General features: G+C 35.6%; 1 protein-coding gene and 1 pseudogene across 2 annotated transcripts; one reads left to right on the top strand and one right to left on the bottom strand.

The window, feature by feature from the left end:
- The first annotated feature begins 444 nt into the window (after positions 1–444).
- LOC126616426 (putative axial regulator YABBY 2) lies at positions 445–7,659 on the top strand. Of its 2 annotated transcripts, none has more exons than XM_050284476.1 (6): positions 445–786; positions 3,081–3,209; positions 3,762–3,909; positions 4,766–4,814; positions 4,981–5,056; positions 7,245–7,659. In XM_050284476.1, the coding sequence occupies exons 1-6, from the start codon at positions 715–717 to the stop codon at positions 7,356–7,358; spliced, it is 588 nt and encodes a 195-aa protein (XP_050140433.1). In that variant the 5' UTR covers positions 445–714; the 3' UTR covers positions 7,359–7,659. The 2 variants fall into 2 exon arrangements, with proteins under 2 accessions (XP_050140433.1, XP_050140437.1); XM_050284480.1 differs by having other exon boundaries at positions 453–786; positions 3,768–3,909.
- Positions 7,660–18,619: 10,960 nt separating this feature from the next.
- Positions 18,620–21,576, bottom strand: LOC126617043 (uncharacterized; annotated as a pseudogene).
- Between the last annotated feature and the right edge of the window lie 4,273 nt (positions 21,577–25,849).

Genomic DNA, 25,849 nt, shown 5'->3' with positions numbered 1-25,849 from the left:
AGATGACAAATAATATGGTGTAAATATATTTTACGTGACATTTTGTGTCAATAAAAACTCATACACATCTTGTTTTATTTGTACGGATAAAAACTTGTACATGTGTTTGTTTCGTTCTCATAAGCTCCTTTCTCTTTCATTGATCTTATCCCAATAATAAGATCTATTTTTATTAATTTCTCTCTCTCTCTCTCTCTTCCCTAAACATTCCAAGCATAAATATCTCAATCACGCCCCCCTCGTCCGCTACAGAAAGCCAAGAGGAGGGTTAAGACTTAAGAGATAGGTCACTCCGACCCACTCATTCCCTCAATCATAACACACCCAACCCCACGCCCACCACCTCTCACGCGAGCGCGCGCACACACACACACACACTCTCTCTCTCTCTCTCAAATGATCCACAAACAACCTTTCCCATAAAACCGCCTTTTATAAATCCATATTACAAAAACCACTACTTACATTTTACATCTATTCCCACTCCACTCCGACCAGACTAGTCCCATCCTCACTCTCTCTCTTCTTCTCTCTCTCATAAAAAGTTCTTGCTTTCTCATCTTTTGTCTTTGTGTTCATTTCTCTGTACATTTTTATTTCTTTAATAATAACAAATTATATCTTGTTCTTTTTTCTGTTTCACACCTTAGCCTTTCTCTCTCAAGAAATACTACCTGATCAGGCTATAAATTACAAATTAAGCTTTGAAATATTATGTCAATGGATTTGATGGCATCCGAACGCGTTTGTTATGTTCACTGCAACTTCTGCAACACCATTTTAGCGGTATCTCTCTCTCTCTCTCTCTCTCTCTCTCTCTCTCTCTCTTAGTCATGTCCGTCCTTAATTATTCAATTATCAGGTTTCTTTGTGCCATGTCTTCCAACAGCTGAATTGACCAATATCCGAGCTTTCATATTTTTAGCTTTCAGATCAAGAATGAATTTGATTCGTCATGTCCCTCTATGCCCCCCAAAATAATAACTTAGTTAAAGGTGTAGAAGAATCTATAACTGGGTTTTTATGAATATATAAAACAATTGTGTCCCTTAACCGACTACTTAAAATGCCCTTTTTCCTGTTAAAGTTTAAGTACTCGAATTGACGCCAAGAATTGCAAATTCTTGAGAGTCACATGGAATTGATCAAAGAATCTGTCTCCTACCTTATATTTTATGAAGAATTGTACCTGGGTTGTTTGGCCTGCAAGCCTCCCAGTAGATGAAAATAATCAGAAAATTTCATTTTATGTACGTCAACATCGACCAGTGGTTGTAGAATTGCAATCGATCGACCCCATAAAGAGTTCAGTGGATTTATAACAATTTCAAAAGTGAGGGACGATTGCTTCCGGCTAAAGATAGCAAACAAATCTCCTGAATGTGTTCCGCTACGGGATTCTCGTGGCCATGTACTAGGGCAACAAGTAGCTAGGTTATAAGCTAGGGTTGAAGTTTCAGATCCCAAGCTATATGTGCACAACTTTATGCATTTTCCTACTCTCATCTCAAGCTACTTATATATGCATATTTATTAAATTGTAGGGTTATATATAATATTAATTTATTACTAAGCCATGGCAGTACTGATTCATCTTCTTTTGTCGTTCTATCATTTCATTCCTTACTTAATCTCTCTCTCTCTCCCTCTCTCTCTCTCTCTCTCTATGAATAAATGTGATCCAGTTGTTGCCTCACTTAATCTCTCTCTCTCTCTCTCTCTCTCTCTCGATGAATAAATGTGATCCAGTTGTTGCATATTTCAGGTTTTGAATACCAATGAAGAACAGAAGGCACCTTTTCCTTACTCTTTATAAAAACCTGTGAATAGAGTCTAAGGAGGGAGGGAGGGAGAGAGAGAGAGAGAGAGAGCAGCAAATAGTGCTTCTTTTTCTTCTTTGTTTCATCACAAGGTGCCTCTGATAAATTAAACCTTCTAAAATGATTTCCTTTGTTTTTTTTTCCTTTCCGAACGTTATGTTTTGTGATAATTGAGAAAGTATTTATACGGATTTCGACAAAAGAAAAAAAGAAAAAAGAAAGTATATATACGGAAAATGAAGCTGTTAAACACTGGAGAGTACGCAGCAGAATGTACAGTGATTAAATTAGTGTAGTTGATGATGATGATAATTCAGGCTCTCTTCCTTTAATCATGAGTAGTTATGTTTGATAGTGAAGAAGAGTGAGTGGTTAATGCTGCTGGTCATGGCCTTTAATGGTTTCCGTTCCCGTCACGTCGCTTTCTTTCGTCCTCTCTCTCTCTCTTTGGAGATGCATTGAGCTATTTCCTTCTATCTTTTATCATCTTCCTTGCGGGTGTGTCAGGCAGAAAAGCCAGAAGGGGCACCGAAAGGGAAAGAAAAGAAATAGTATCTCTGTGCGCGTGTGAGTTTCTGTATGTCTACGTGTGAGTCAGAGAGAGAGAGAGAGAGTGTGTGTGTGTGTGTGTGTGTCTTAAGTAATTAAATGAAGGGGGCTAAGAGACCTTATAGTTATTTACCCATGTGTGGTCTGAGATCAATTCTGCAGTACTTCGTTAATTTGAGAAAAGAGGATTTCAGCATCGATATGCATTTAGGCATTTCATTCCTCTCCTTGTTCTTCTTCTTCTTCTTCATCCTCTTCTCCTTTATAAATAAATTATTCGTCCTCCTATCGCTGATGTGTGTCCTATATGTATTGCTGTTTTCAATTGATAGAGTTCTTCATAATGATCATATGTCCATCAATGCAATCTGGTTTATTCTCATACAAGATTTGTTTCTGTTTTATGAATTAGGATTTGTACTTTGTTTGGTTAATAGGGGTTTGCTTACGATCATATTCATATGATGGTTACATTAACGCTTTTGAGTGCGTGTGTGCGAGAGAGCAAGAAATTAAGATTCAGGAGCCCACAAATTAAATAAAAAAAATCAATCAACATGGAACTAAGCAATAACCTAGCTAGAATCTCACACCAATTAGTATTGTAGTGATTAATTTATTTTCCTTTGAAGAAGAATACAGCATTTTGGTAATAATTCAATGTACCTCTTACATTATATACTGATCGGTAACTGAACCGATTGGATGCAGGTGAGTGTTCCATGCAATAGTTCAATGAATATGGTGACGGTGAGATGTGGGCATTGTGCCAATCTGCTCTCTGTTAATATTGGAGGTTCCCTTCAGTCGACTACTATTCCTCCTCATCAAGATCCCCAGGTAATTGTACTATTAATTTAAATATATATGTGCATTTGGCTTTGCAAGTTGTGAATTGCCTAGTTGATAGATTTTTCTTTTAAGCTTACTGTATTGGGGTTCAAACCCTACCATTCTTTTGGTTTAAGTTAGATTAGTAATAATATTTGTAAAACAAGTTAAAATGTACATTTTGCCTCCTTTCTTAGGTAATTATATTCAATATTTTTCTGACTCGGATTCCCTAAATTTCCACAAGGAATTTGATGGGTGTGTGTGTAAACAAGGTAGTTTTATGAAGTGTGCGAGTCAATTTATTCGTGATCAGTTAAGGATTAGACAGTGTTTTTTCGTTTTTCAAAGATCGATCAAGCAGTGATTATTCAACCAGTACCAACTTATTATTATGTATTTTCGTGATGAGCGTGTCTCTGAAATTTCATTTCAAATTCTTTTGGTGCCAAGGTGTTGACTGTGATTTGACTGATATATACATATATATATATATATATATATATAATTTTAATGTAATTTAATTGGTTGTTTGCTGGTTAATAATTTATTAATTGAAAGTTACAGAAACAACACCTGAGCTCTGAGGATTCAAATAAGAACTGCGGCTCATCATCATCATCATCATCATCATCCAAATCCAACAAGTTTGGTCATGCATTTGAGTCTCTAGAGCTTCATGACCAACCTAGAATCTCTCCCATACGCCGTGAGTCTCTCTCTCTCTCTCTCTCTCTCTCTCTTATACACAAATAATATGACATATCTTTTGCAGTCACTTCAAATTAATGAAGTCGACCAGACCTACCCCCCACCCCCTAACCACTTAATGTCTCATACCAAATGTTAAATGCAAACCAACTACCTGGGTTAATTATCTTATGATGATAGCTTTGAGCAAATTAAGTGTCTCCACACAATTGGAAAAAAGTAAATAACAAGGAACAATAATCACCTAATTCTTCAAGATGATCCTGTTAAATGCAAACCAACTACGTACCTAGGTTAGCTGAATGTGCTTCATCCTGTGCATTCGAGTTTGGGTTCTCTATGTGCAATTTAATTAGATTTGGTTTCAAATAGAATATGTACAAGAAAAAAAAATAAAAATCTACAGCCATTTAGTTTGAACAATAAGCATGCAAACACCATTTACAAGTGCTCAATTAGGGATTTGTCCTCACTTCTCACGGGCCAACTAGGATGGTGACCTTTCATAGCAGATTTCAGAACCCATCAGTTAATGGATAGCAATGTCCTAGAAACTATATATGCTCATGAGTATTAATACTTTCACATTTTAATACAATATATATTTCAGAAAAACAAATTAACAGGTTGTACTTTTTGAAGTGTGGAATCTAGCCATATATATGTGTGTATGATCTCAATCTCAATAATATCATTGGAATGAGGTACAAAATATTTTACCTAGGTAGCTCTCCACCCTGTGTAAAGCGGGAGTCTTGTGCACTGGGTACGACCTTTAGCTCGATCTAATACTGATGTAATTTTGTCCTATTTTTCTAACCAATTTCTTCAAATTAATTGTTAAACATATATAGCACCAGAGAAAAGACAGCGGGTTCCTTCAGCATATAACAGGTTTATCAAGTAAGTTTATTTTTAATCATTGGTGTTGCCACACATTTTGTTGCTTTACAAGTTGACGATAATGGTAATTATTATTATTATTATTATTATTATTAAGAGATGGAATTACCCTTGAAGATGAATTACTGATATGATAATTAACTTAAATCTCTCTCTCTCTCTCTAGGGAGGAGATCCAAAGGATTAAGGCTAGTAATCCTGACATTAGCCATAGGGAAGCTTTTAGCACAGCAGCTAAAAATGTAAGTTATGGGTTTCAAAAAAAGCAGCCATCATGTCTCTCAATATTTTCATATATATGGGAGACCTTGTCTTAATTCATTACAATATAGTAGAACTATCAAGTTTTATTTTGGTAGTATATATATAATGGAACCACCAAGTTGATCCATACTATGTTATAGTGAGTTGTGATTGATTCTTGCTTTCGAGAACCCATGTTACTAAATAATTCATGTGTTAGAATATATATGGCTCTTGAAAATAACTTAAGAGTCATACGATATATCATAATAATCGAGAACTTATTAATTAAAAGAACAATTCTAACAAAAAAAAAAAAAAAACCCAATCAGATAGGTGTGTGCTAATATGGTGACTAACCAATCAAAGAACAATCTTGGCAATAAAAATATTAATAATCAAATAACAATTATTAAAATCAGAACTAAGTTTCTCATCATGATTAGTACGCACCATGCATGATTGTAATTCTTTTCCTTTTAGTTTTTAGTTTACAAATTTTTCTTTAGATAAAATTGAACAGACCACAAACTACGTACAAGGTTCTTAGTTCATATAGATGCAAGCTTCAAAGAAAAGTTTATTAGAGGTTGAATAGTATTTAAATTAATAGAAAAAATTATTGAGGTCAATAATTAATTTAAAATTTCAGCATCCGTGAATGGTCATTTCATTTTCTAGCAGTTGAAACAATATTCCTCTCCAACTAATTTCAATATCACGTACGTGTTAAAATTTCACATTGACATCTTACAATATGATTGACTCAATCCTTATATTAAAAATATTTTGTGACCTCAAAATGACTCCGGCCGGGGTTAAAGAGGAAACTCACGGTTTGGCAAGTCTTGGAAAAATAGGATACGCTGATCATGAGTGCCATAAGTAGAGAAGACTTGCATGGGGAATGTCATTACATCTGGAATAAAATGTTATATCATTTTAAATATAATAACCTAATTAATATAAAAGGCCAAGGGAAGAATCAGGAAGATAATGAAAGATCAAGCTCTCAAAATAGCTTATCCATCGGCTTTTGCAATTTGAAGATTGTAAGTAAAAACTTACGGAAAACTGCATGGTGAACTTGAATTATGAGAGTAACATATAACAAGGATCGAGATTGGATTTTATGTGGATTAATTGCCTGTCACTAATTAGCATTTGACTAATAACAAATTAATTAAGTATGTGAAGTAAAGACTACAAATCTACTTGATGGTTAAGATAGCGCAAGATTTATCAGTACATCCATAGGACAAGATGTTAGCAATTGTTAATTAATGCAAGTGTTTCATACTGGGAAGTATACATCCATTACTTTAAGTGGCCAGTAGCCCGACTTAAAATTGCCTTGAGGCCTTTTGTAAAAACTTCAATCTGTTTTTGTAGGGTTTTTTTCATATCGAATTACTGATTAACTCGAAGATAAATTTACATTCAAATCAGACTTAAGAAATGTAAAGACCTTGGGGGCTCAACATCCAACTGAAATAATAAAGGATGATCTAAAGAAAGTGCAGCTCTAGAAATGGAATAAGCTATTCCTTATTACATTGTCTAGGACAAAAGGAAATTAATGTCTGGTCAAAATTTTTTAAGCACAACCTTAGCCTTCTGATCATTGTCCTCAATCAGAATAGTAGTTAGGCTTTAAGTCCCATACAGCATGAATGGCGTTCTCAGCACCACATTCAACTTGATTATATATGTATTAGGTTTAGGGTTTAGTTACTTAGACTTGCTTATACAATATTGATACGTTCTTTTAGCTCATACATACTTTTTGGTTACAATGAAAGGTTTGGAACCCTTGACGTAGCTTACTCCTATCCATTCACACCACTAGGCTAACCCCAGTGGCTTAGCTCATAAATTCAGTTGTCAATATCGAAGTTTTTAAAGATGCATGAGTGATCCTCAATATATCTGTTCTAACAGCTTATAGATATAAAGATCACCAAATATATTGATGCATAAACATGAGCACAAATTGCAGGCATCCTAATTGTAGAAGGTATAACACTCTTTAATAGAGCATCTGCAGTATGAAATATGTGCATTTTTCTTTAAGATTGTGCAGTATTATGAGTAGTTATAGATAATACATTTATGATACAATATCAATGTGCTAGTTAGAATAAAAACTAAATATATCAACTGAGAAAAAGGTCGTTTGTGTTGCAGTGGGCACATTTTCCCCACATTCACTTTGGATTAAAGCTGGATGCCAACAGGGAACCAAAGCTAGACCAGGCTTTTGCAGGAGAGGGAACTCAAAAGTCTAATGGCTTCTACTAAAACAAAACCGGTATACACAATATACCCCCTCCTGTGAGAAGCACCTGCAGGCTTCTCTCTCTCTCTATATATATGTATGTATGACGCAACTACTAAAAAATATTGAGGTTGATGAAGTCTCCTAACCCTATAGCTGGGAAACCTCTTTAGAACCTCACTTTGTTTTTACTATCTATAGCTACGTGTTTAAATTGATTTTCCCTAACTGCCAAGAAGCAAATATACTATTGTGGTTCGTTCACGTTGAACATATTTGATTCTCTTAAGTAAACAGTTAAACATGCATTTGTTGATTTACCAACCATAGTCTCTCTTTCTCTCTCTCTCTCTCTCTCTCTGTGGGTGGAAGGACCACAAAATTAACCAATGTGATATTCCATCCATCTGGGAATCCACCCGGAGGAACCATAGGTTAATACACACCAATATGTTTGGCTGTTTATAATTGTACAGCCAGCTTATCAGTGTATATCGAGCTGTACGAAAGCAACACGAGAGAGAGAGAGAGAGAGAGAGAGAGAGATGCCATTATTCATAAGATATATAGATGATGCAAACGTACTTTCATGTTTCACTTGCTCTTACCGAGAGAGCTCAGATAATTATTAATGGATAAATTAAGTTCTCATTCCTCCTTCTTCTTTTTTCTTTTTTTTCTCTCTAGAAAACTAGATTTTAATATTTAAATAAGATGAAATTTAGAAAAATATCTTATACAAGATTAAAAACTGATGTTAGTCCTTAGACTCTATTTAATCACAACATATGTATTCAATGTCTCTATTTTTTATTTATAATTTTATGGTGTTCAAATTAAATTTTCTGAAAATATTATCAATTTTAATTCTCATTATGGTAAGTAACTTATATAAGAAAATATTTTCGTAGAGATTTTTCGGTACACTTATGTTTTTGCATATTTTCTTATGTGCCACTAATTCATTACAATATATTTAGATACGAACATTTCGGTACACTAGGTTAATATAATATGTTTAAGTACGGACATTTCGGTATACTAGGTTAGTATAATATATTTAATTATCGACATTTCGGTACACTAGTTTAGTATCATATATTTAGGTACGAAATTTTTCAGTACACGTATGTTTTTGCATATTTTCTTATGTGCCAATAATTCACTACAATATATTTAGGTATGGACATTCCGGTACACTAATTTAGTAAAACATATTATGATATGGACGAGTAGGTACACTAATTAGAGGAAGTAAAATAAAATTAATGAATTAAATGTGTATAATGAGTATAAATTTTAATGTAATGACATTAAATAAGATATCTATTAAATATTAAAACAAAAATATAATATGAATTTGGATTAAGTACACGTTAGAGGACTAAAATCAATATCCAATCTAACACTAGGTTTTTATTGAATTTTAATCTCCTTCAAGGATTAAAGTTCAAAAACCCCTTTTTCTCATTAATTGATTTTTTTTTTACCAAGGTCCTTTGACTTTTGTTCACATCCATTATTTTAAAATTAAATTAGAGAGTTGCTAGACCCACTCCAATGTCCTATTTCTCTCATCCACATTATAATCACACCCACCATAAAAAGTTAAAAAATTGAAATGCTATTTTCCCATCCACTATTAGTCCTAAAATAACCTCTAATATGTTAATTCCCCACCCACTAATATTCCTAAAAATTGAAATTTGCATTACTCAACTTAATTAAGTCATTGATTGCTTGTTTGCTCCATGCATGCATCCTCTCAACTTAGGAAATTCATTTGCTCAACTTAATTAAGCAACTTAAGAAACTTATCCAACTTATATATGCATCTTCAAGGGGCCATGCACATAAAACTGCAGGATGCATGCATATTGCTTTGGTCATGCTGACGTGCATGGTTAACCCTAGCTAGTTCACTCGCCGTTGATGGGTGTGATTATCATCACCTAGGGTTGATTAGAGGAAGCAAGAATGAGAGACGTGGGGTCGTAAATGGTACTGCCATCATTTAACTTGGTACGTTCTGTTGAAAATGTGGACTGTTCTGTAACGCCTGCAAATATGCCCACTTATATTGCTGTAGAATGAGCAGTATTATGTAAATGGCCCCGTAAAAAGGACAGAGATCCCAGCCGGATCTCATCCCACCAAATTCTAAGGATCCGGATCATTGAAATTTGATCAAACGGTTACAAATAGAACGATCTTTCTAAAAGTGATAATAATTGTAACCGTTAAATTAAATTTCAAAAGTCCAAATTTCTAGATCATTAGGACTTAGTGAGGAAGATCCGGCTTGGATCTCTGTTCCCATAAAAATGCCATATACAGTACTAATACCCAGGGAGGGAGTGGGGATTTGGATTGGTTTGTCTATTGGGATTCGGTTAAGATTAGAGAATCTGAAACGTCAAATCATGTAGTTGGTATTTTGAAATCATGTGTGGGTGAGAGTGAGTGAGTCTTGTCCAGAAGGATGGACTGGACGGGTGATTTTACTTTACTTTAGTAGCTTTATGAATGTCCGGATCGCACTGTCATATCAGTCTTTACTGATTTTGAAGGGAGGGAACCGCTGAAATGAAATCACCATGTCTCATCCATCTAAGAAATCTAAAGTGGCTGTTTCAAAATGGCACTCTTCATAGATCTTCTGCTATCTTATATTTTCGATACAACATTTTATAATTTTAGTATAAAATAGAACGTTAAACTATGAAGTAACAGAGAGTTCATGAAGATTCATACTTTAAAAAAAAAAAAGTTCTTAGCATTTCTCCTTTCACAAATAATTGATATAGTAAACACCCATAAACAATGAATGTAAAATACTAGAATACCCTTTATGAATTAGCATTGATTATGCCTTTATTAAACTTGAGTAGTGGTTCTGGCATCTCCCACACCAACCCGTGAAAAGTAGCGAGAATTGAACTTGAAATTGCAGACTACCAAAGAAATTGCACAAAACTGAAAACCCTGTTCTGTGTTAAAATTAGGTAAGACAAGCACCAACACTCCATCGCAATGAGCTATACTGCAATGGGAAGATGCAACACAAGCTAGGTTGAGCTTCGTGAAAAGACTCTCGATTTATCAACGGCAAATGAGTTGACTCACATCGTTATATGAAGTATGTTGCACCCATGGGCAGAGCCACTAATGGACCAGAGTGGTCCTGGGTCCATCCTGATCATTGTGTAAGAAATTTCTAACGGCCTTAAGTTTGCAGTTATAGAACCGTAAGGCATGAGGAAGAAGATGAATTGTTCTCGTAAAGAAGTTGAGTCGAAGGACATCGTATCTTATATTTTTCTAACAATTTTGCTTTGTTTTGTCTTTATGGATTAGTGAAACTTAGGGATGAGGTTTTAAAATCAACTTTAATTTTATTTATAAAGCAACATATTCAACTATTATTTGCAGCCCTCTTCTTTGCCCTACTTTTTCTGTCAAACAATTCAAACCAAATTTCTTTGTATTTTCTTCCTATAATTTCAATTTTTTTTTATTGGTTACCTTGCCCTCTACCTCCCACTTACTTGTATTATACATTTCTTTTGATTATCTTTATTAAATTTAATGGGTCTTTTAGTTTTGTGAAGATCACTTCGATTGCTCATGCTATGAGTTTGAAAATTTTCTCAATACATATATGAAAGGCCCTCTCCCACAAAGAATTCTGGTTCCGCCACCACCTTAGTTGGTACAATTAAATACATTATCAATGAAGACAACAACTCAGTTGACTATTTGTTGAACTATACTGCAACAATGGTACCAGTGTGCAAAGCTCTATCCCCTTTAGCCTTTGGTTAAGCGACCATGGTCGATGGTGTTATAAATCCCCCAGTAAGTAATCAGCAACAAATCGTCATTGAGTACAACATGTTGTTGGGTGTGCCCTTCAGCCTCCTTATCATGATGTACATGAAACTCCTCGCCAGAATAAAAAGTTCCAAGCTTGGTTACTCATGTTGATGGCCTATATAGGGGATACTCCTGTCAGTCTACAAGACACGACATCGTTTAATTTTCAGAGGAACACCTTCAATTTTCATTTGCAATGCTGGATCTTGAGGTGGGTAGGCACAGTGAGAATCGTATGGAAAAACTTGTTCTTCATGGTACCTTCAAAGACAAAAGTCACATCAAGCGTATTGTGGTAAAAAAAAAAAAAATCATGAAAGTTTTGAGTTCAAAGTGAACAAGTTCCAATGTAAGAGCCAAAATTGCCGATGGTGGGGCAACACAAGACAATGTGAATGGTTTGTTCCATATTAAAATTGTATCGATTGAATAACACATGTGATTTGACATAGTTGCCCAGGAGCACATTTTTGCAGGTGGGTGAGAAGTTATTCCAAAATAATTAGTGTTAATCCTATCCAAGAGTAGCGTAATGTAATCGTAACAAAATAAGTGTTAATCCTACAAACGAGGGAAACGACAAATTCTCCACAACAAAATAAGTGAAAATTAGGGATAAAGATTTCTAAGTTTAATTTCCGTCTAAATAGGCATTATTTCACAATTCCAACTACAACGAGATTTGCAAACTCATAGAGGATAAATATAGCGTGTGCCAAATTTCAAAATCAGGGTGCAAAATTTCACAATTATAGCACCAAATTCCATGATAAAACCTGAGAAGGATATGCTGCATTGTTCAATTCGCTAATGCTCCAAATTTCGACAAGATTTTCTACTTGTGCATCGCTATTCTAGGTTAGCGCCTCAACTTTATTTTTAGCTTTTCGGGATTTCCTACGCCAATAGTGAATTTTACTAGTATGTTTATTATTTTCTGATAAACATATGTTGTTGTGCTAGTTCCTTGTTATAGTTTAGGATGGTTTTTGATGTTAGTTCCTTGTTTTTATTTGTGTTTTTTGTGTTAGTTCATTGGTACATCGTGGATATTCTAAACATACAAGGGGGCTTTCTTCCAATTGTGTTTTTGTTTGTTTTGCAGAAGTCTCCTTAATTTTGATGCTTGAGTGTATCACAGTACATCTTATTCATACAATCAAATAGGTATGGCCAATAAAAGACGTTCTATAAATGAGTAGAAAAATAGTAAAAAGAGGAAAACAATTGTCTAAACAATTATATATGGTATAGTCATAGTAATGCACTAATATAGTGAGAGGTTTATTGTCAACGAACCTTCACATGATTAAGATCAAGAAAGACAATCTTACCTCAACCGATTGTTTGATGGAAAATAATCAACTTTCATTGAACATTTACGAGTTAGCAAGAGTGAATTTAAATGGCTTTGTGGAATTTTTTTACAAAGAATTAATTGGTGATTAGTTCACACAAGAAATGTGTCCACCGAAGAATTTGCTATAATTTTTTAAATATACTTGGCATAACTTGAAGTTTAAAGTTGTGGTTTAGACTATCAGCCTTGTATTATTGGTACTTCTGAAGAGAGAAGTGGCGATGGTTGAGGTAATTGATTAAAAACAAAACACAAAAACTATGTCTTTGTTTGGTAATTTTATATTAGTTTTTCTAGACTTATTTTATTTTCTTTTATGGCATTTTTATTTGGAGTTGTCTTAAAGAACTAGAACTCACATTCTAGTAACAACCATGGCTGAGAAAAGACAAAAATATTGAGATAGAAAAAAGTGATATTTCCACTAATATGTTAGGAGCTTGTGGTCCAAATTTAAGCTTTTATTTATGGAGGAGGATTCTCTCCCCTCCTATTTGACCAGTCACGGTTAAGTCACGTCAACATCTTATATTGATTTTTTTATAGAGACAATAAGACAAAAAGCAATATGTAAGAGGAGGAGAGGGAAGGGGATGAGAATAGGAGGGGAGAGAATCATACTCCTTTATTTATACTTTACATCTAATGGTTGTGTCTTGCATGATGCTCTACATAAGGAGAACCGGTTTCATGTTCCAAATGGCAAAGTAGTATATAAATATTTACATATATATAATCAAGAATATATCTAATTTTGTTCTTAATTTTTTTATTGTAGATTGTTTGTACTATACTTGACCAATCCCGAAACTACTAAGCACCGGTCAACTTCATACCTTCAAGGACCCACTGAGGGATTCATGTTGAGGCACCCCTGCCGAAGCACAAGAGTTTCCTTCCACCCAGAAAGCCAATCACATCATGACAGGTGTCAACGTCAGAATAAAGCTCCTAGAGTCCTGCATCGATCGTGAACGAAAGCCGAAGACTCTCCTCAACTATAAAAGAAGATCATTCTCCCACAATTAAGGACAAATGTCATTATTGTACTTAAACAAGTCATTAGAATCCACTAATGATGATTATGCTTAAACCTATGTATTTGTGTAAACCCTTCACTATTAATAAGAACTTTGTGGACGTAGCCAAACTTAGGGTGAACCATGTACATCTTATGTTTGCTTCCCTATCTCTATCTCTTTACATATTATCATCACTAGGTGACCGAAGCAATCTAGCGAAGGTCATAAACTTGACAATTTACGTTGTTCCAAAGTCTTACTGATTTTGTGCATCAACATGCCGTCTGTGGGAACGACACTTATTCCTACTCTCTCCAGCTTTGTCAAGTTAATTTCCATCGTTTGTACACTCTCATTTGATCATACATCCCTTTCCAACATGGGAAGCAAAGAAAGCCATAGCACGCAAAACAACACCCTTTTGTGCCTAGTGTGAGATAATAAAGGAAGGAAAGAAAGAAGTTTGCTCTTCAGGCTAAGGTCGAAGATCTTAAGGCTCAGAATAACAAGATAGTAATGATGAATGAGATCATATAAGAATAGAATGAGAAACTCTTCGAGATGCTCCACGAGGGTAGGCAGACTCAATCTCACGAGCCCATTGCCCCTATGGATGTTAACCATTACCTAGGTGCCCCCTAACATGGAAGGTCACCGGTCTTCAACATGGATACTCCTAATGAGGAGCAAACTACCTATTAATGTGTTGGTCAACGTGAGACTTCTCTTAACCCAGCTGTTTCAACCTGAAACAGGAGAAGTGAATGGAGGCACCTCCTTGTAGAATGAGTGGAAAGATCGAAGATCATTTTTGCGACTGTCGAGAAAACCCCATCCATATAAGCTCAAGGATTAAAGATCCAAAGGTCATCAAAGGGTTCAGTCCCCTACCACAACGTAGGCCAGCCTTCAATATAGGAAAAGAATGACAAACCTTTAAGGGACAAGAAGGTGTAGGAGACTTAAGGAACTTCCAATGGATACATCCCGAAAATGAGTATGGTGAATCCAAAAAAGGCCACATGCCTTTAACCAAACTTCCCTACTTCCAAAGGATGAGGGAAACTTACAAAGAAGAGTTATAATAGTGCTTGACTCCACTCAGGACCCCCTTATCTTGCAGCTCCTCAAAGAAGTGAATAAGCTGAAGGTCGAGGGTCAAGCCAAAATACTTTATTGGAATCATCCAAGGCCAGACCCTCTAACAAGGAAGATCCTTTGCACCCCTCTACAAGGAAAAACTAAATAGAAGCTTGGCTTACAATCGTATACTTGGGAGGGGGGGATCCAATTGAGCATATCCACGTCTCGTATCTACCATGGCATGCCGAATGAACAATGATGAGGAACAATGTCTTATATTCCCCTTAATTATCTTTGGTGAAGCTCTCAATTGGTATTGTCGTTTTCAACCTAATATGGTGGATTCCTTCGTTGAGTTAAGAAGACTCTTCGTGGCTCACATATATTCCAAGTTGATCGCTTACATTCTGATGATGAGTTATACACCATTAGTCAGAAATCGGACGAGTCATTGCGTGAATATGCCAGTTGTTTCAGCCATGAGTACTCTCGTTACACTGAGGAAGATAATAAAACAACACTCAGGGTCTTCACTGTAGGCATATGTGAATGCTTCTTTAAGTACATGATCAATGTTAACATTTGGAGGACTTACTCTGAGGTGATGCTACAAGCTTACAATCATGCCTTTGCCGAGATAATGACATACCAAGGGAACCCTTATATGGTTAAGCCCTATCAACAAGTGGGGAGTGAAAGTTAAGTTCTACCAAGTGAGGAGGTTTTAGCCATTCAGACACTCATTTTATCCTCTTTTACCTCACTTAGCTACTGCTAAGTCACCAAACGTATTCGTCTCTTGGTAAGAGGAATGATCTTTACTCTTAGCAAGCTCATTAAAACAAGAAGGATAAAGGTTTGTATCAAGACAACCAGGGGTGAATGTACCTTTAACTATTATGACCATGGGGTTAAGCCTTGTTCTTTCAGAGTTGGGATGGGGGACTAGGTGCTAAAGGAAAGGCTATTATAAGAAGGCATACACATTATAAATGTTTTGACCCTCAATCGTTTGAGATCTATTGTAACACAAGCCATTTGGCAAAATATTTAATGAAGAGGGAATTCAGACAACTTCGTCTATGTCTTTTACATTCCTAGCACTAGAACACTTGGTCTACACTGACTTACCTCTATACTTTAACTCAAAGCTTCAACATGCGTACTTTGGCACAAAGGAAGTGAAACTAAGTGTTACAACCAACATGGTTCACATATCCGAAGTATGGATTCCTTCATGCATAGCAAAACATTCATAAGCATCACTCATGTTAATCAACATAAATATCATACATTTCAACACATTCATACATAACGGCACTTCCTATAATGTGCCTTGGCACCTTGCCCTTATTCTCACCAACCAGGTGATGAAGGAACTCACATTCGTATCACCAACTAGGTGATGAAAGGTACAACCTATACTCTAATATCATTAGGTAACTTCCCACTCTTATCACCAACTAGATGATGAAGGAACTCACCTTCGTATCACCAACTAGGTGATGAAGAGTACAACTAATACTATTAATAATCATTTTTGTCTCGGCAACTCACCATTCTTCCCACCAACTAGGTGAGGAAGGTACAACTTGTACATTTGAAATCTTAGCATTCACAAATAATCAAAAACCCTCAAGCCTTACAACTCAAAAGGGGGATAAGCAAGCTTAACTCAACCCAATTGGGGGAGCACTTTTGCCCAACAAGGGTTATAGTTATCAACAAAGTCTTATTACAAGCCAACAAAGGCTTCAGTGCATGGTATACAAAGATCAAGCTCTTTAACCCTCTTGCATTTGCTCCAGACATTTCCCCTCTGTAACAATGCAAATACTACAACTCATAGAAAGCTTCTCTTGATCAAGACTGTGTGAAGCAAAATCAATCTATATGGTTTCTCCGAACCTTCAACTACTACAATATGTGGTTTGTCTCGCACACTCTTGCTCAAAAGTGTGGAAGCAAAATCTATATATATGGTCTCTCCCACATTTTCTTGTTCTAGTTTTTTTTAAGGCCAAAAAAGGCCAAAAAAATTCTGCCAAAAAAATATTTTAAATTTCTAAAATTAATTAATTAATAATTATTTTGAAATAATGATTAATTATTTAATTAAGCAATTAATTAATTGTTAATTATGACATGTGGAAAGGCCAACAAAGCTTCAACACATATGAGGCAACTACAAATGTCAAAAGCTTCACACACTCTTAATCTAGATAGTGTGAAGCAAAATCAAATTATGGTGCCCTAGGAATAGCTTCAACTATTCAAGCCATGTGCCTAAGCAAAAAGCTTCACCTATAAAGCCTCAACCAAAAAGCTTCACATACAAAGCCTCAACAAAAAAGCTTCACCTACAAAGCTTCAACAAAAAAGCTTCACCTACAAAGCTTCAAGCATAAAGTTTCACCTACGAAGTTTCAACCAAAAAGCTTCACCTACAAGGCTTCAACCAAAAAGCTTCACCTACAAGGCTTCAACCAAAAAACAAAGCTTCAAAAAAAAGCTTCACCTACAAAGCCTTAACAAAAAATCTTCATCTACAAAGCCTCAACCAAAAAGCTTCACGTGCAAAGCTTCAACTAAAAAGCTTTACGTACAAAGCTTCAACCAAAAAGCTCACCCACAAAACTTAAACCAAAAAGCTTCACACACAAAGCTTAAACCAAAAATCTTCACCTACAAAGCTTCAACCAAAAAGCTTCAACACTACAACATGTAAAAAACTTCACACACTCTTGATCAAGGTAGTGTGAAGCAAAATCAAGTTATGGTGTCCTACAACTAGCTTCAACCACTCAAGCTATGTGCCCAAAGAAAAAGCTTCAACCAAAAAACAAAGCTTCAATAAAAAAACTTCACCGACAAAGCCTCAACCAAAAATCTTCATCTACAAAGCCTCAACCAAAAATTTTCACGTACAAAGCTTCAATTAAAAAGCTTCACGTACAAAGCTTCAACCAAAAAGCTCACCCACAAAACTTAAACCAAAAGCTTCACACACAAAGTTAAAACCAAAAAGCTTCACCCACAAAGCTTAAACCAAAAAGCTTCACCTACAAAGCTTCACCTACAAAGTTTCAACTAAAAATCTTCACCTAAAAATCTTCACCTACAAAGCTTCAACCAAAAAGCTTCAACACTACAACATGTAAAAAGCTTTACACACTTTTGATCAAGTTAGTGTGAAGCAAAATCAATTTATGGGGTCCTATGACTAGCTTCAACCATTCAAGTTATGTGCCCAAAGGAAAAAGTTTCAACCATTCAAGCTAGGTAAGGAAAAGGCTTCAACCACATATTTTTTTTCTCACAAAAAAAAAGAAAGAAAGAAGGAATTGGGCTTAAGAAAAAATATAGGGTAAATTACATAAAACTACCTCAACTATGGGTCATATCACAGTGACATACCTCATGTTTTAAACATTGCAATGTTATATCTCAACTTATGAATTCATTGCAATGTTCAACCTCTGTTAATTTTTCTGTCAATTTGACTATTAAATGCTGACGTGGCAGGAATTGGGTCCACTTCTTCCCCAAGTGAAATAAAAAAATTAATTAATTATTAACAAAATTACTAATTTTTATTTAAAAGTTAAAATTAATTAAAAAAAGGGTAAATTACATAATAGCCCCTCAGGTTTGAGGTCTATTACAACCTCATACAACAACTTTAAAACATTTCACTTTCATACATCAAGTACCATTTTATTTCAAAATAACACCTCCATTAGATTTTTCATCCATTAGTCTATTAAATGCTGACGTGGCTGCCACATTTGTGCTGATGTGGCTGCCACGTGGTAAAAAAAAAATATTTTTTTATTAATTAAAAATTTTATAATATAACCCTATTAAAAAAAAAAAGCCCTCAACCTTCTTCTTCCCCGCTCCCATATTCCCCCAACCTATACCCCGCCGAAACCCATCTCCTTCATCTTCCCAATCCGTCCTCCCTCCCTGTAGCCCAAATCCAAAACCACTCCCACCCATCCTCCACCTCCTTCGCGCACCCATCTTCCCATCTCCCCCACCCCCATCCGAGCCCAACCTGCAACCCAGAAAGAAAAAAGAGAGAAAAAAAAGCCCCATATCTTCATCTTCCCTGCAACGCACCCTTTTCTCCTCCTTCTCGTCTTCCCCAAACCCACCGTGCACCCATCCTCCACCTCCTCCTCTGCACCCAGTATCTGCAACCCAGAAAAGAAAAGGTGAAAAAAAAACCCATCTCGTTGGGGAGGGGGATTTAACGGGAGTGGGTCGTCGGGGGGGGGGGGGGGGGGAGGGTGGGATTTGACGGGAGTGGGTCGTCGGGGGGAGGGTGTGGGATTTGACGGGAGTGGGTCGTCGAGGGGGGGTGTGGGATTTGACGGGAGTGGGTCATCGAGGGGGGAGGGGTGGGATTTGACGGGAGTGGGTCGTCGGGGGAAGGGGGATTTAACGGGAGTGGGTCGTCGAGGAGGGGGGTGGGATTTGACGGGAGTGAATCGTCGGGGTAAGGGGGATTTGACGAGAATGGTTCGTTGGGGGGTGGGGGGGAGGAGGAGGTTGCTGCGCTGGGTTTCTGGGGGATTAATGGGGAGGTGGGTTTGGGATTAATTGGTTTCTGGTTTTGGGGGTTGCGGGTAAAGCTTTCAGGTTTTTTTTTTTATTATTATATATATTTAGAAGATTAGATTTTTTTTAAAAAAAATTAAAAAATTATTTTTTTTGCCACGTGGCAGCCTCATCAGCACAAATGTGGCAGCCACATCAGCATTTAATAGACTAATGGATGGAAAATCTAACGGAGGTGTTATTTTGAAATAAAATGGTACTAGATGTATGAAAGTGAGATGCTTTAAAGTTGTTGTATGGGGTTGTAATAGACCTCAAACCTGAGAGGTTACTATGTAATTTACCCTAAAAAAAACTGTTGTTGCGAAAATTAGATAACCAAAATTAAACTCATTAAGTCTCGAATTTTTGTGCTTGCAAGTATACAAATCAAATGATAGTATAGCATATAAGCACGAATATCATCCCACAGAGATCGAATTGATTCTAAAATCTTACTAACTAAATTGAAACAAATTTAATTGAGAAGCTTTAACGAAAAAGAGATACGATTTGAATTAAACTAAAAATGAAACATGACTTTAAAAATAAAATACATGAAATTATAAAATTATAAATATAAGAAAATAAAACTTAGGGCATCCAAATTCACCGTAACCAATCATACTTAATTCCCTTAATATGTTATGCTCAAGTAGTTCCCCAATATTGATGATTGATTTTCCCTAAATTATTCGACGGCCATGGCATTTGGTTACATCAAAAGTATCCTTACATGTTAACCCTCTATGGCATCTAGATGGATTTAAACAAGTAAGAACCCATTAAGCTTTATGGAAATCGTTGGAAAATCACACAAACCCTAATTGTATGGCATTTACAAATAGGTGGTTATGATATCAATTGCCAGAAGCTAAACCCAAGTTAAGTATGACATCTACTCTAACATGCATCAAATCAACTTAATTAAAACCTAGATGGTGATCAAGCATCTAAATAAAAATCAAGCGCATCACGCATAGCAAAAGATACTCAATATGAAATAAAAACTTGATAATAACAATGCCACAAGGCAATTAAGCATTCATGATTAGGCTACATCGTAGCCCTAGCAAAGAAAAACTCCAAAGTAGCTCTTCCTCTTGGTCTTCCTTGCCGTAGCCCCCTATGTAGAATAAATGATTTTTGGTTTTGTTTTTGTGGTTGACCCCCCATATCATAAGAAGAAGGATCTCATTATATAAAACAAACAGCAAACAAGTGCTTAAAGGCAATTAAAAGCATACTAATTACTAACCCTAATGGACTTTATGTCCTTATTTAAGAAATAAAAAATAAACGGAAATAATAAAACTAATTATTAAGTTCTCTCCTAGATTCCATTGAATAGCATTCTCATCTCTATTTGATTCTAAAACTGTTGCAATCTCATCTTCTTGTTGTAACGCATATGCCTTGGTGCAGTTAATTAGCGTATTGCTGTACTGGAATTACTCTAGACACCCGAAAAGCTCATTTTTCACTCTTTTTCACATAACTTTCGTATTGAATGCCTATAAATTAAAACAATATAAATTAGTGCATTTAACCCATTCATATATACAAAATCCAAAGGAAATATATGAAAATATGCATCCATTAACTGTTTCCTCCTTTCTCTTAAACACAGCAAAATCAACAGAAAATCCCCGTTTGTTTGGTCTTAGTCGACACGCCGACGCTAGCTTCAGTTTTCCAAACGCGCTGCATATCCCGTAGTCAGAGACTTTCTAGGAATATGGGTCCATAGCTTGTGGCTAAACCTTGATCGTCTGATAGCTTCTTTCTCCGATCGATCTGCTCCGCTCCATGGTGGGTCCTGTTGAGTTGGATTTCGCACTGCCCCAAGCTTCCTGAGTTGCCTCCGCCTACTTCTCTGCCTCACCTTGGTTCAACGCCTATTGTAGAAACTTGTCGTCACAAATCAACCCAGACGAGCCCTGCCTCCTAAACGTTCTTTCAGACCTCTAAAGCCCCTTAACCATCAGATTGATCTCTAACATTTTCTTATATATATCTCAATCTACGATCTGGGTTTTGTTTATGGGGTCTAGAGGGTCGACTTTTGTGGATTTGGCTGTGTTTAAGGATGAAGAGGAAGAATGGGTTTTTGTCGTCCCTCTGTTTCCTCAGCTCTCATTGACGAGCCTTAAAATATGCTCACCAAAGACTTTATGGCGTAGATCTGCATTGGGTTAATAACAAGGCATTCTTCGGCGACGTGGAGGAAAAAGAAGAATGACGAAAGCTTTTGCCTTCCCTTCGAATTCTTGGTCTTCTTGTTCTTCGCTAAAATCTTCCCCATCTGAACAACCTTCAATTGGGTCTTCAAATTTCGATTCAATCTTCAGTGGGCCCTCTTTGAGTTCACCTTTTTTGAAAAACCCATTTGAAAAAAGAAAAGGAAGGAGATTTTTTTTAATAAATTTATTGTAAAAAAAAAACTTTTTTATTAATTAATTATTTTTTTATTTCAATTGGTGAAGAAGTGGGCCCCACACCTGCCATATCATCATTTAATAGTCAAATTGACATAAACGTTAACGGATGTCTAACATTGCAATGAATTCATAAGTTGAGATATGACATTGCAATGTTTAAAACATGAGGTATAAGATTGTGGTTCGACCCATAGTTGAGGTAGTTTTATGTAATTTATCCAAAAAAAAAAATATATATATATATATACTTGGGTTACTTCCAAAAAAAAAAAAAAAATAGAGGGATAATTTTTGAAGTTTTTTTTCTTCAAAGACTCAAGAATATCAAGCCACCTCTTTCAGCTATCATTTTAGCTTTGAAACTTGGGGGACTCCCACTATATGCTACTACACTTCGATACTAAGAAATTTCGTGCTTACTTAGTGACTTGGATTTTTCAAGTCCCCAACCGAGAAGCTTTCCTCATTTGGGAACTTAGGGGAATAGTGTTTGTATCATACTTGACCAATCCCGAAACTACCAAGCACCGGTCAACTTCATACCTTCAAGGACCCACTGAGGGATTCATGTTGAGGCACCCCTCCGAAGCACAAGAGTTTCCCTCCACCCAAGAGACCAATCACATCACGAAATGTGTCAACGTCAAAATAAAGCTCCTAGAGTCCTGCATCGACCGCGGATGAAAGCCGGAGACTCTTCTCAACTATAAAAGAAGATCATTCTCCTACAATTAAGGACGAATGTCATTATTGTACTTAAACAAGTCTTTAGAATCCACTAATGATTATTATGTTTGAACCTATGTATTTGTGTAAATCCTGCACTATTAATGAGAACTCTTCTACTTTGTGGACGTAGCCAAACTTAGGGTGAACCACATACATCTTGTGTTTGCTTCCTCATCTCTATCTCTTTACATATTATCATCACTAGGTGACCGAAGCAACCGAGTGAAGGTCACAAACTTGACACTTTACGTTGTTTTAAAGTCTCACTGATTTTGTGCATCAACATATATCAATATTATGTTCTGGATACATGGTAAAGTAATGGACATAGTTTTTGGCACCCCATTGTGAAACAAGATATCACTTCCAATAGTATGTTGGAAACCATCGACTTGAAAGCTAAAATGAGTTATATAATTTACGTCATTCAAGGGCAATGAATGGTATTGATGGATTGTTAAAAAAAAACATAGCATAGTACCCACACCTTCCTTTTTCGACATTAAAATAAGTTAAGATTATAAATGCATTTTGTGTGTTGCATAATTTTATAGAACCGAGCAAGCTTCTGATCTAGTTTTAGAAGCTCACGATTTTACAACTTTTAGCATTTGTGGACTCAAAGCTGTTAAATCGTTAAAAAGGTACAGAATAAAATAATTTTGATGATGGGATTACATCTGTTTAAGCTACTATTGAATGGGACGACTTTTGTTATACATTGGCATTGCAAATGTTCCAGAATTTTCAAGGTCAACGAGCTACCAATGATTCCTAATGGAAAATCTGGTTGCCTTTAGCTTGTATTGTCATAATTGTTGAAATCAAAATTGCCACAGTCACGGATGGAGGCGTAATTGATAAACCTTGATCCAAATAGCCATCAAACTAAGAGTAAAGATGTGCTGATCATCACCAAATTGATAATGTAACATCACCAAAATAATGACGAAACATCACCAATATGATGACGAAACCATAGGTAATAAATATGTGAATAAATTTGAACTAAAAAACTCATTACTATTAAGTACTAAAATTATCCTGCAAGTCACTACAACAAGCTCCCAACTTGGGGACACATTAGGTTTCAATAACCCCATTATTATCACATCAGTTTAGAGCATAACACTAGTGCATACATCAGTAATAACAAAATATGTGTTGTGCTAAGCATAATTGAAAGTATGATCATGCATTATTACAACTAGATAAAACATAATGGACGAGGAATCACCCTATCCCATAGGAAGACTGTACTGCTAAGGCCACACGTCATCAGATGCCATCTTGGTCTCGCTAGGTCATGAGGGAGCGAAAAATAAAGTGTGAGTGGATCATAATCATTTCAAACAAACTAACCCCCATTTTGAAAAACCTCATATAATTTAAAACTAAATACTATTATCTACTACAATATATAGTTAAGGAAATCATGTTCAATCAGAAGTCATACCTGAGCAACTCAACAAATAATACTAGCATTTACCAGTATGAGTGCAACACGCAAGTGTGTACGTTGCCAGTGACCACGGGCTGGATGAGTATGAACTAAAATGGATAACGGGATATACCTTTCCGTTGGATGATTCCGTTAAAATGAACGAATATGTCGTCTGTTCACTAAAACTGCAGAATTTCCAAAAAATGAGCTTCGTTTAGCTTGATTCTTTCACCAAAAAATCACATGAATAGATCATAAAACTTACCAAAACAAAGGTTTCTGGAAACGAGGAACAGGGGTTTCACAAAGGTCAAAACCTTGATTCGCGACGGTCGAATTATCAAGTTCTAGCTTGAAACTCGCCGGAGAGCTCGGAGCTTGGAGTGCAACTCTTTCCCGTCACCAAAGCACGCGTGCAATATCGCCAGTTGATTCCTCAGACCTCACTGAAGCTAAATTTAATGGTCTAGGGGTCACTCTGTTCATCTTCACCGTCATTGTAACGTTCTTCATTTTCATATTTGTTACACTTGTATTTTAGAATTTCTTGACCACGTAACGGAAATGTACGTACTCACAACATATTAAACGTAACACATTTTGCAATATATAATCAGACATAGTACAAACGATTACAGGTTATCAATAACGAATCTGGATTAAATAAGTGCGAAATTACTGTATTAAGATCTATATTAGGGAGGGAGTGTGAGGACTTTGATCTTGATAAACTTGCCAATGTCTAAGTATCACAAGATCGCTTCTTGCTTTTCCTTTCGAGACAAATTAGAACCGAGACTCAGACATGTAAGGATCTAGGGATCAGTTCATTCTATTCATTCATCAGTCATCCTGAGGTCAAAAATCTTTTTGAATTTTTTTTATTTAAAATTGAATACAAACAGTATCTAACGAAATCGGATCGAACGATGTACGATAAACGGCTAAGATAAATTCATCCCTAAGATTCTAAAAAAGAGAATTAAAAAAAGATCCTAATCCGTTAAGAGGACCATTCGGAAGCTCATGCGCGTTCCATCGAACGAACCACATTGTTGCCCGTCATTCCACCAGTAATTCCACATGTATATTCACCTATGACTACAACCGTCATTTTTATTGATATCTGTGAAAAATATACCAATATACAAGTATCGTAGAGAAAAGCTTTGTAAAGACATAATTTTGAAACAAACAGAAATAATTTTTAATCTTGGTGGAAAAATAAAAAGGAATAATTAGAATCCCCTATATTTTTTAAATATTTAAGACTAAACATATGTTGTTTTATAAAATTTGATTAAAATGTTTTGATCAATTGTCAACTCAACATTTTTATAGTTATACACACACACACACATCTCTCTTAAGCTAGCTAACAACTAATTTCTTGCGATCTAGAAATTTTAAATTCGTGACTTTTTCTATTAAAAAAATAAGTTTAACTAATTCCTCATCATCACTAAAAAATAACTTTTTATTTTTTTTATTATATTTAATTAGTTCCTCCTTCCTTAAAAAAAAGTCATTGATACTTTAATAAGAAAACTTCAGTAATTTTTTAAATTTTCGTATAGTTATATAAAAAATGTATTTAAAACTTATGCTACACTTGAAAATAAACATACCGATTTTTGGTACGTTTAGATTCTAAATGTATCAGGAAACAAAATGTACAAGAAATCCAAATATATCATAAAATCAAATGCACCCATATTACAAATAAAAAAACTTACCAATATAATCAAACATTGTAGAGAAGAAAACATAGTGCTCTAAATATAATTATGTTGTGTTTCTTTTAATCAAGAAACACATATTACAAATAAAATAAAATAAAATGTACCAGAAATCCAAATGTAGTCAATCTTGATTAAACATTTTTCCTACAATGTAGACTATAGTTGTGTCCTAATGTAGCAAAATCATCTGCTGCTATGTTGGCCTCTCGGAA

The sequence above is a fragment of the Malus sylvestris genome, chromosome 3 (genome assembly GCF_916048215.2).
Source record: "Malus sylvestris chromosome 3, drMalSylv7.2, whole genome shotgun sequence".
NCBI classification, from domain to species: Eukaryota; Viridiplantae; Streptophyta; class Magnoliopsida; order Rosales; family Rosaceae; genus Malus; species Malus sylvestris.
Note: the sequence above shows the minus strand (reverse complement) of the source record. Positions and strands in the feature narration are given on the sequence as shown.

Bases quoted from the DNA above. Each gene is read 5' to 3' on its own strand.
- LOC126616426 (XM_050284476.1), top strand. From the start codon at position 715: ATGTCAATGGATTTGATGGCATCCGAACGCGTTTGTTATGTTCACTGC. The intron at 3,210-3,761 runs GTAATTGTACTA...ATTAATTGAAAG, and splicing joins CTCCTCATCAAGATCCCCAG to TTACAGAAACAACACCTGAG. The intron at 3,910-4,765 runs GTGAGTCTCTCT...AAACATATATAG, and splicing joins TAGAATCTCTCCCATACGCC to CACCAGAGAAAAGACAGCGG.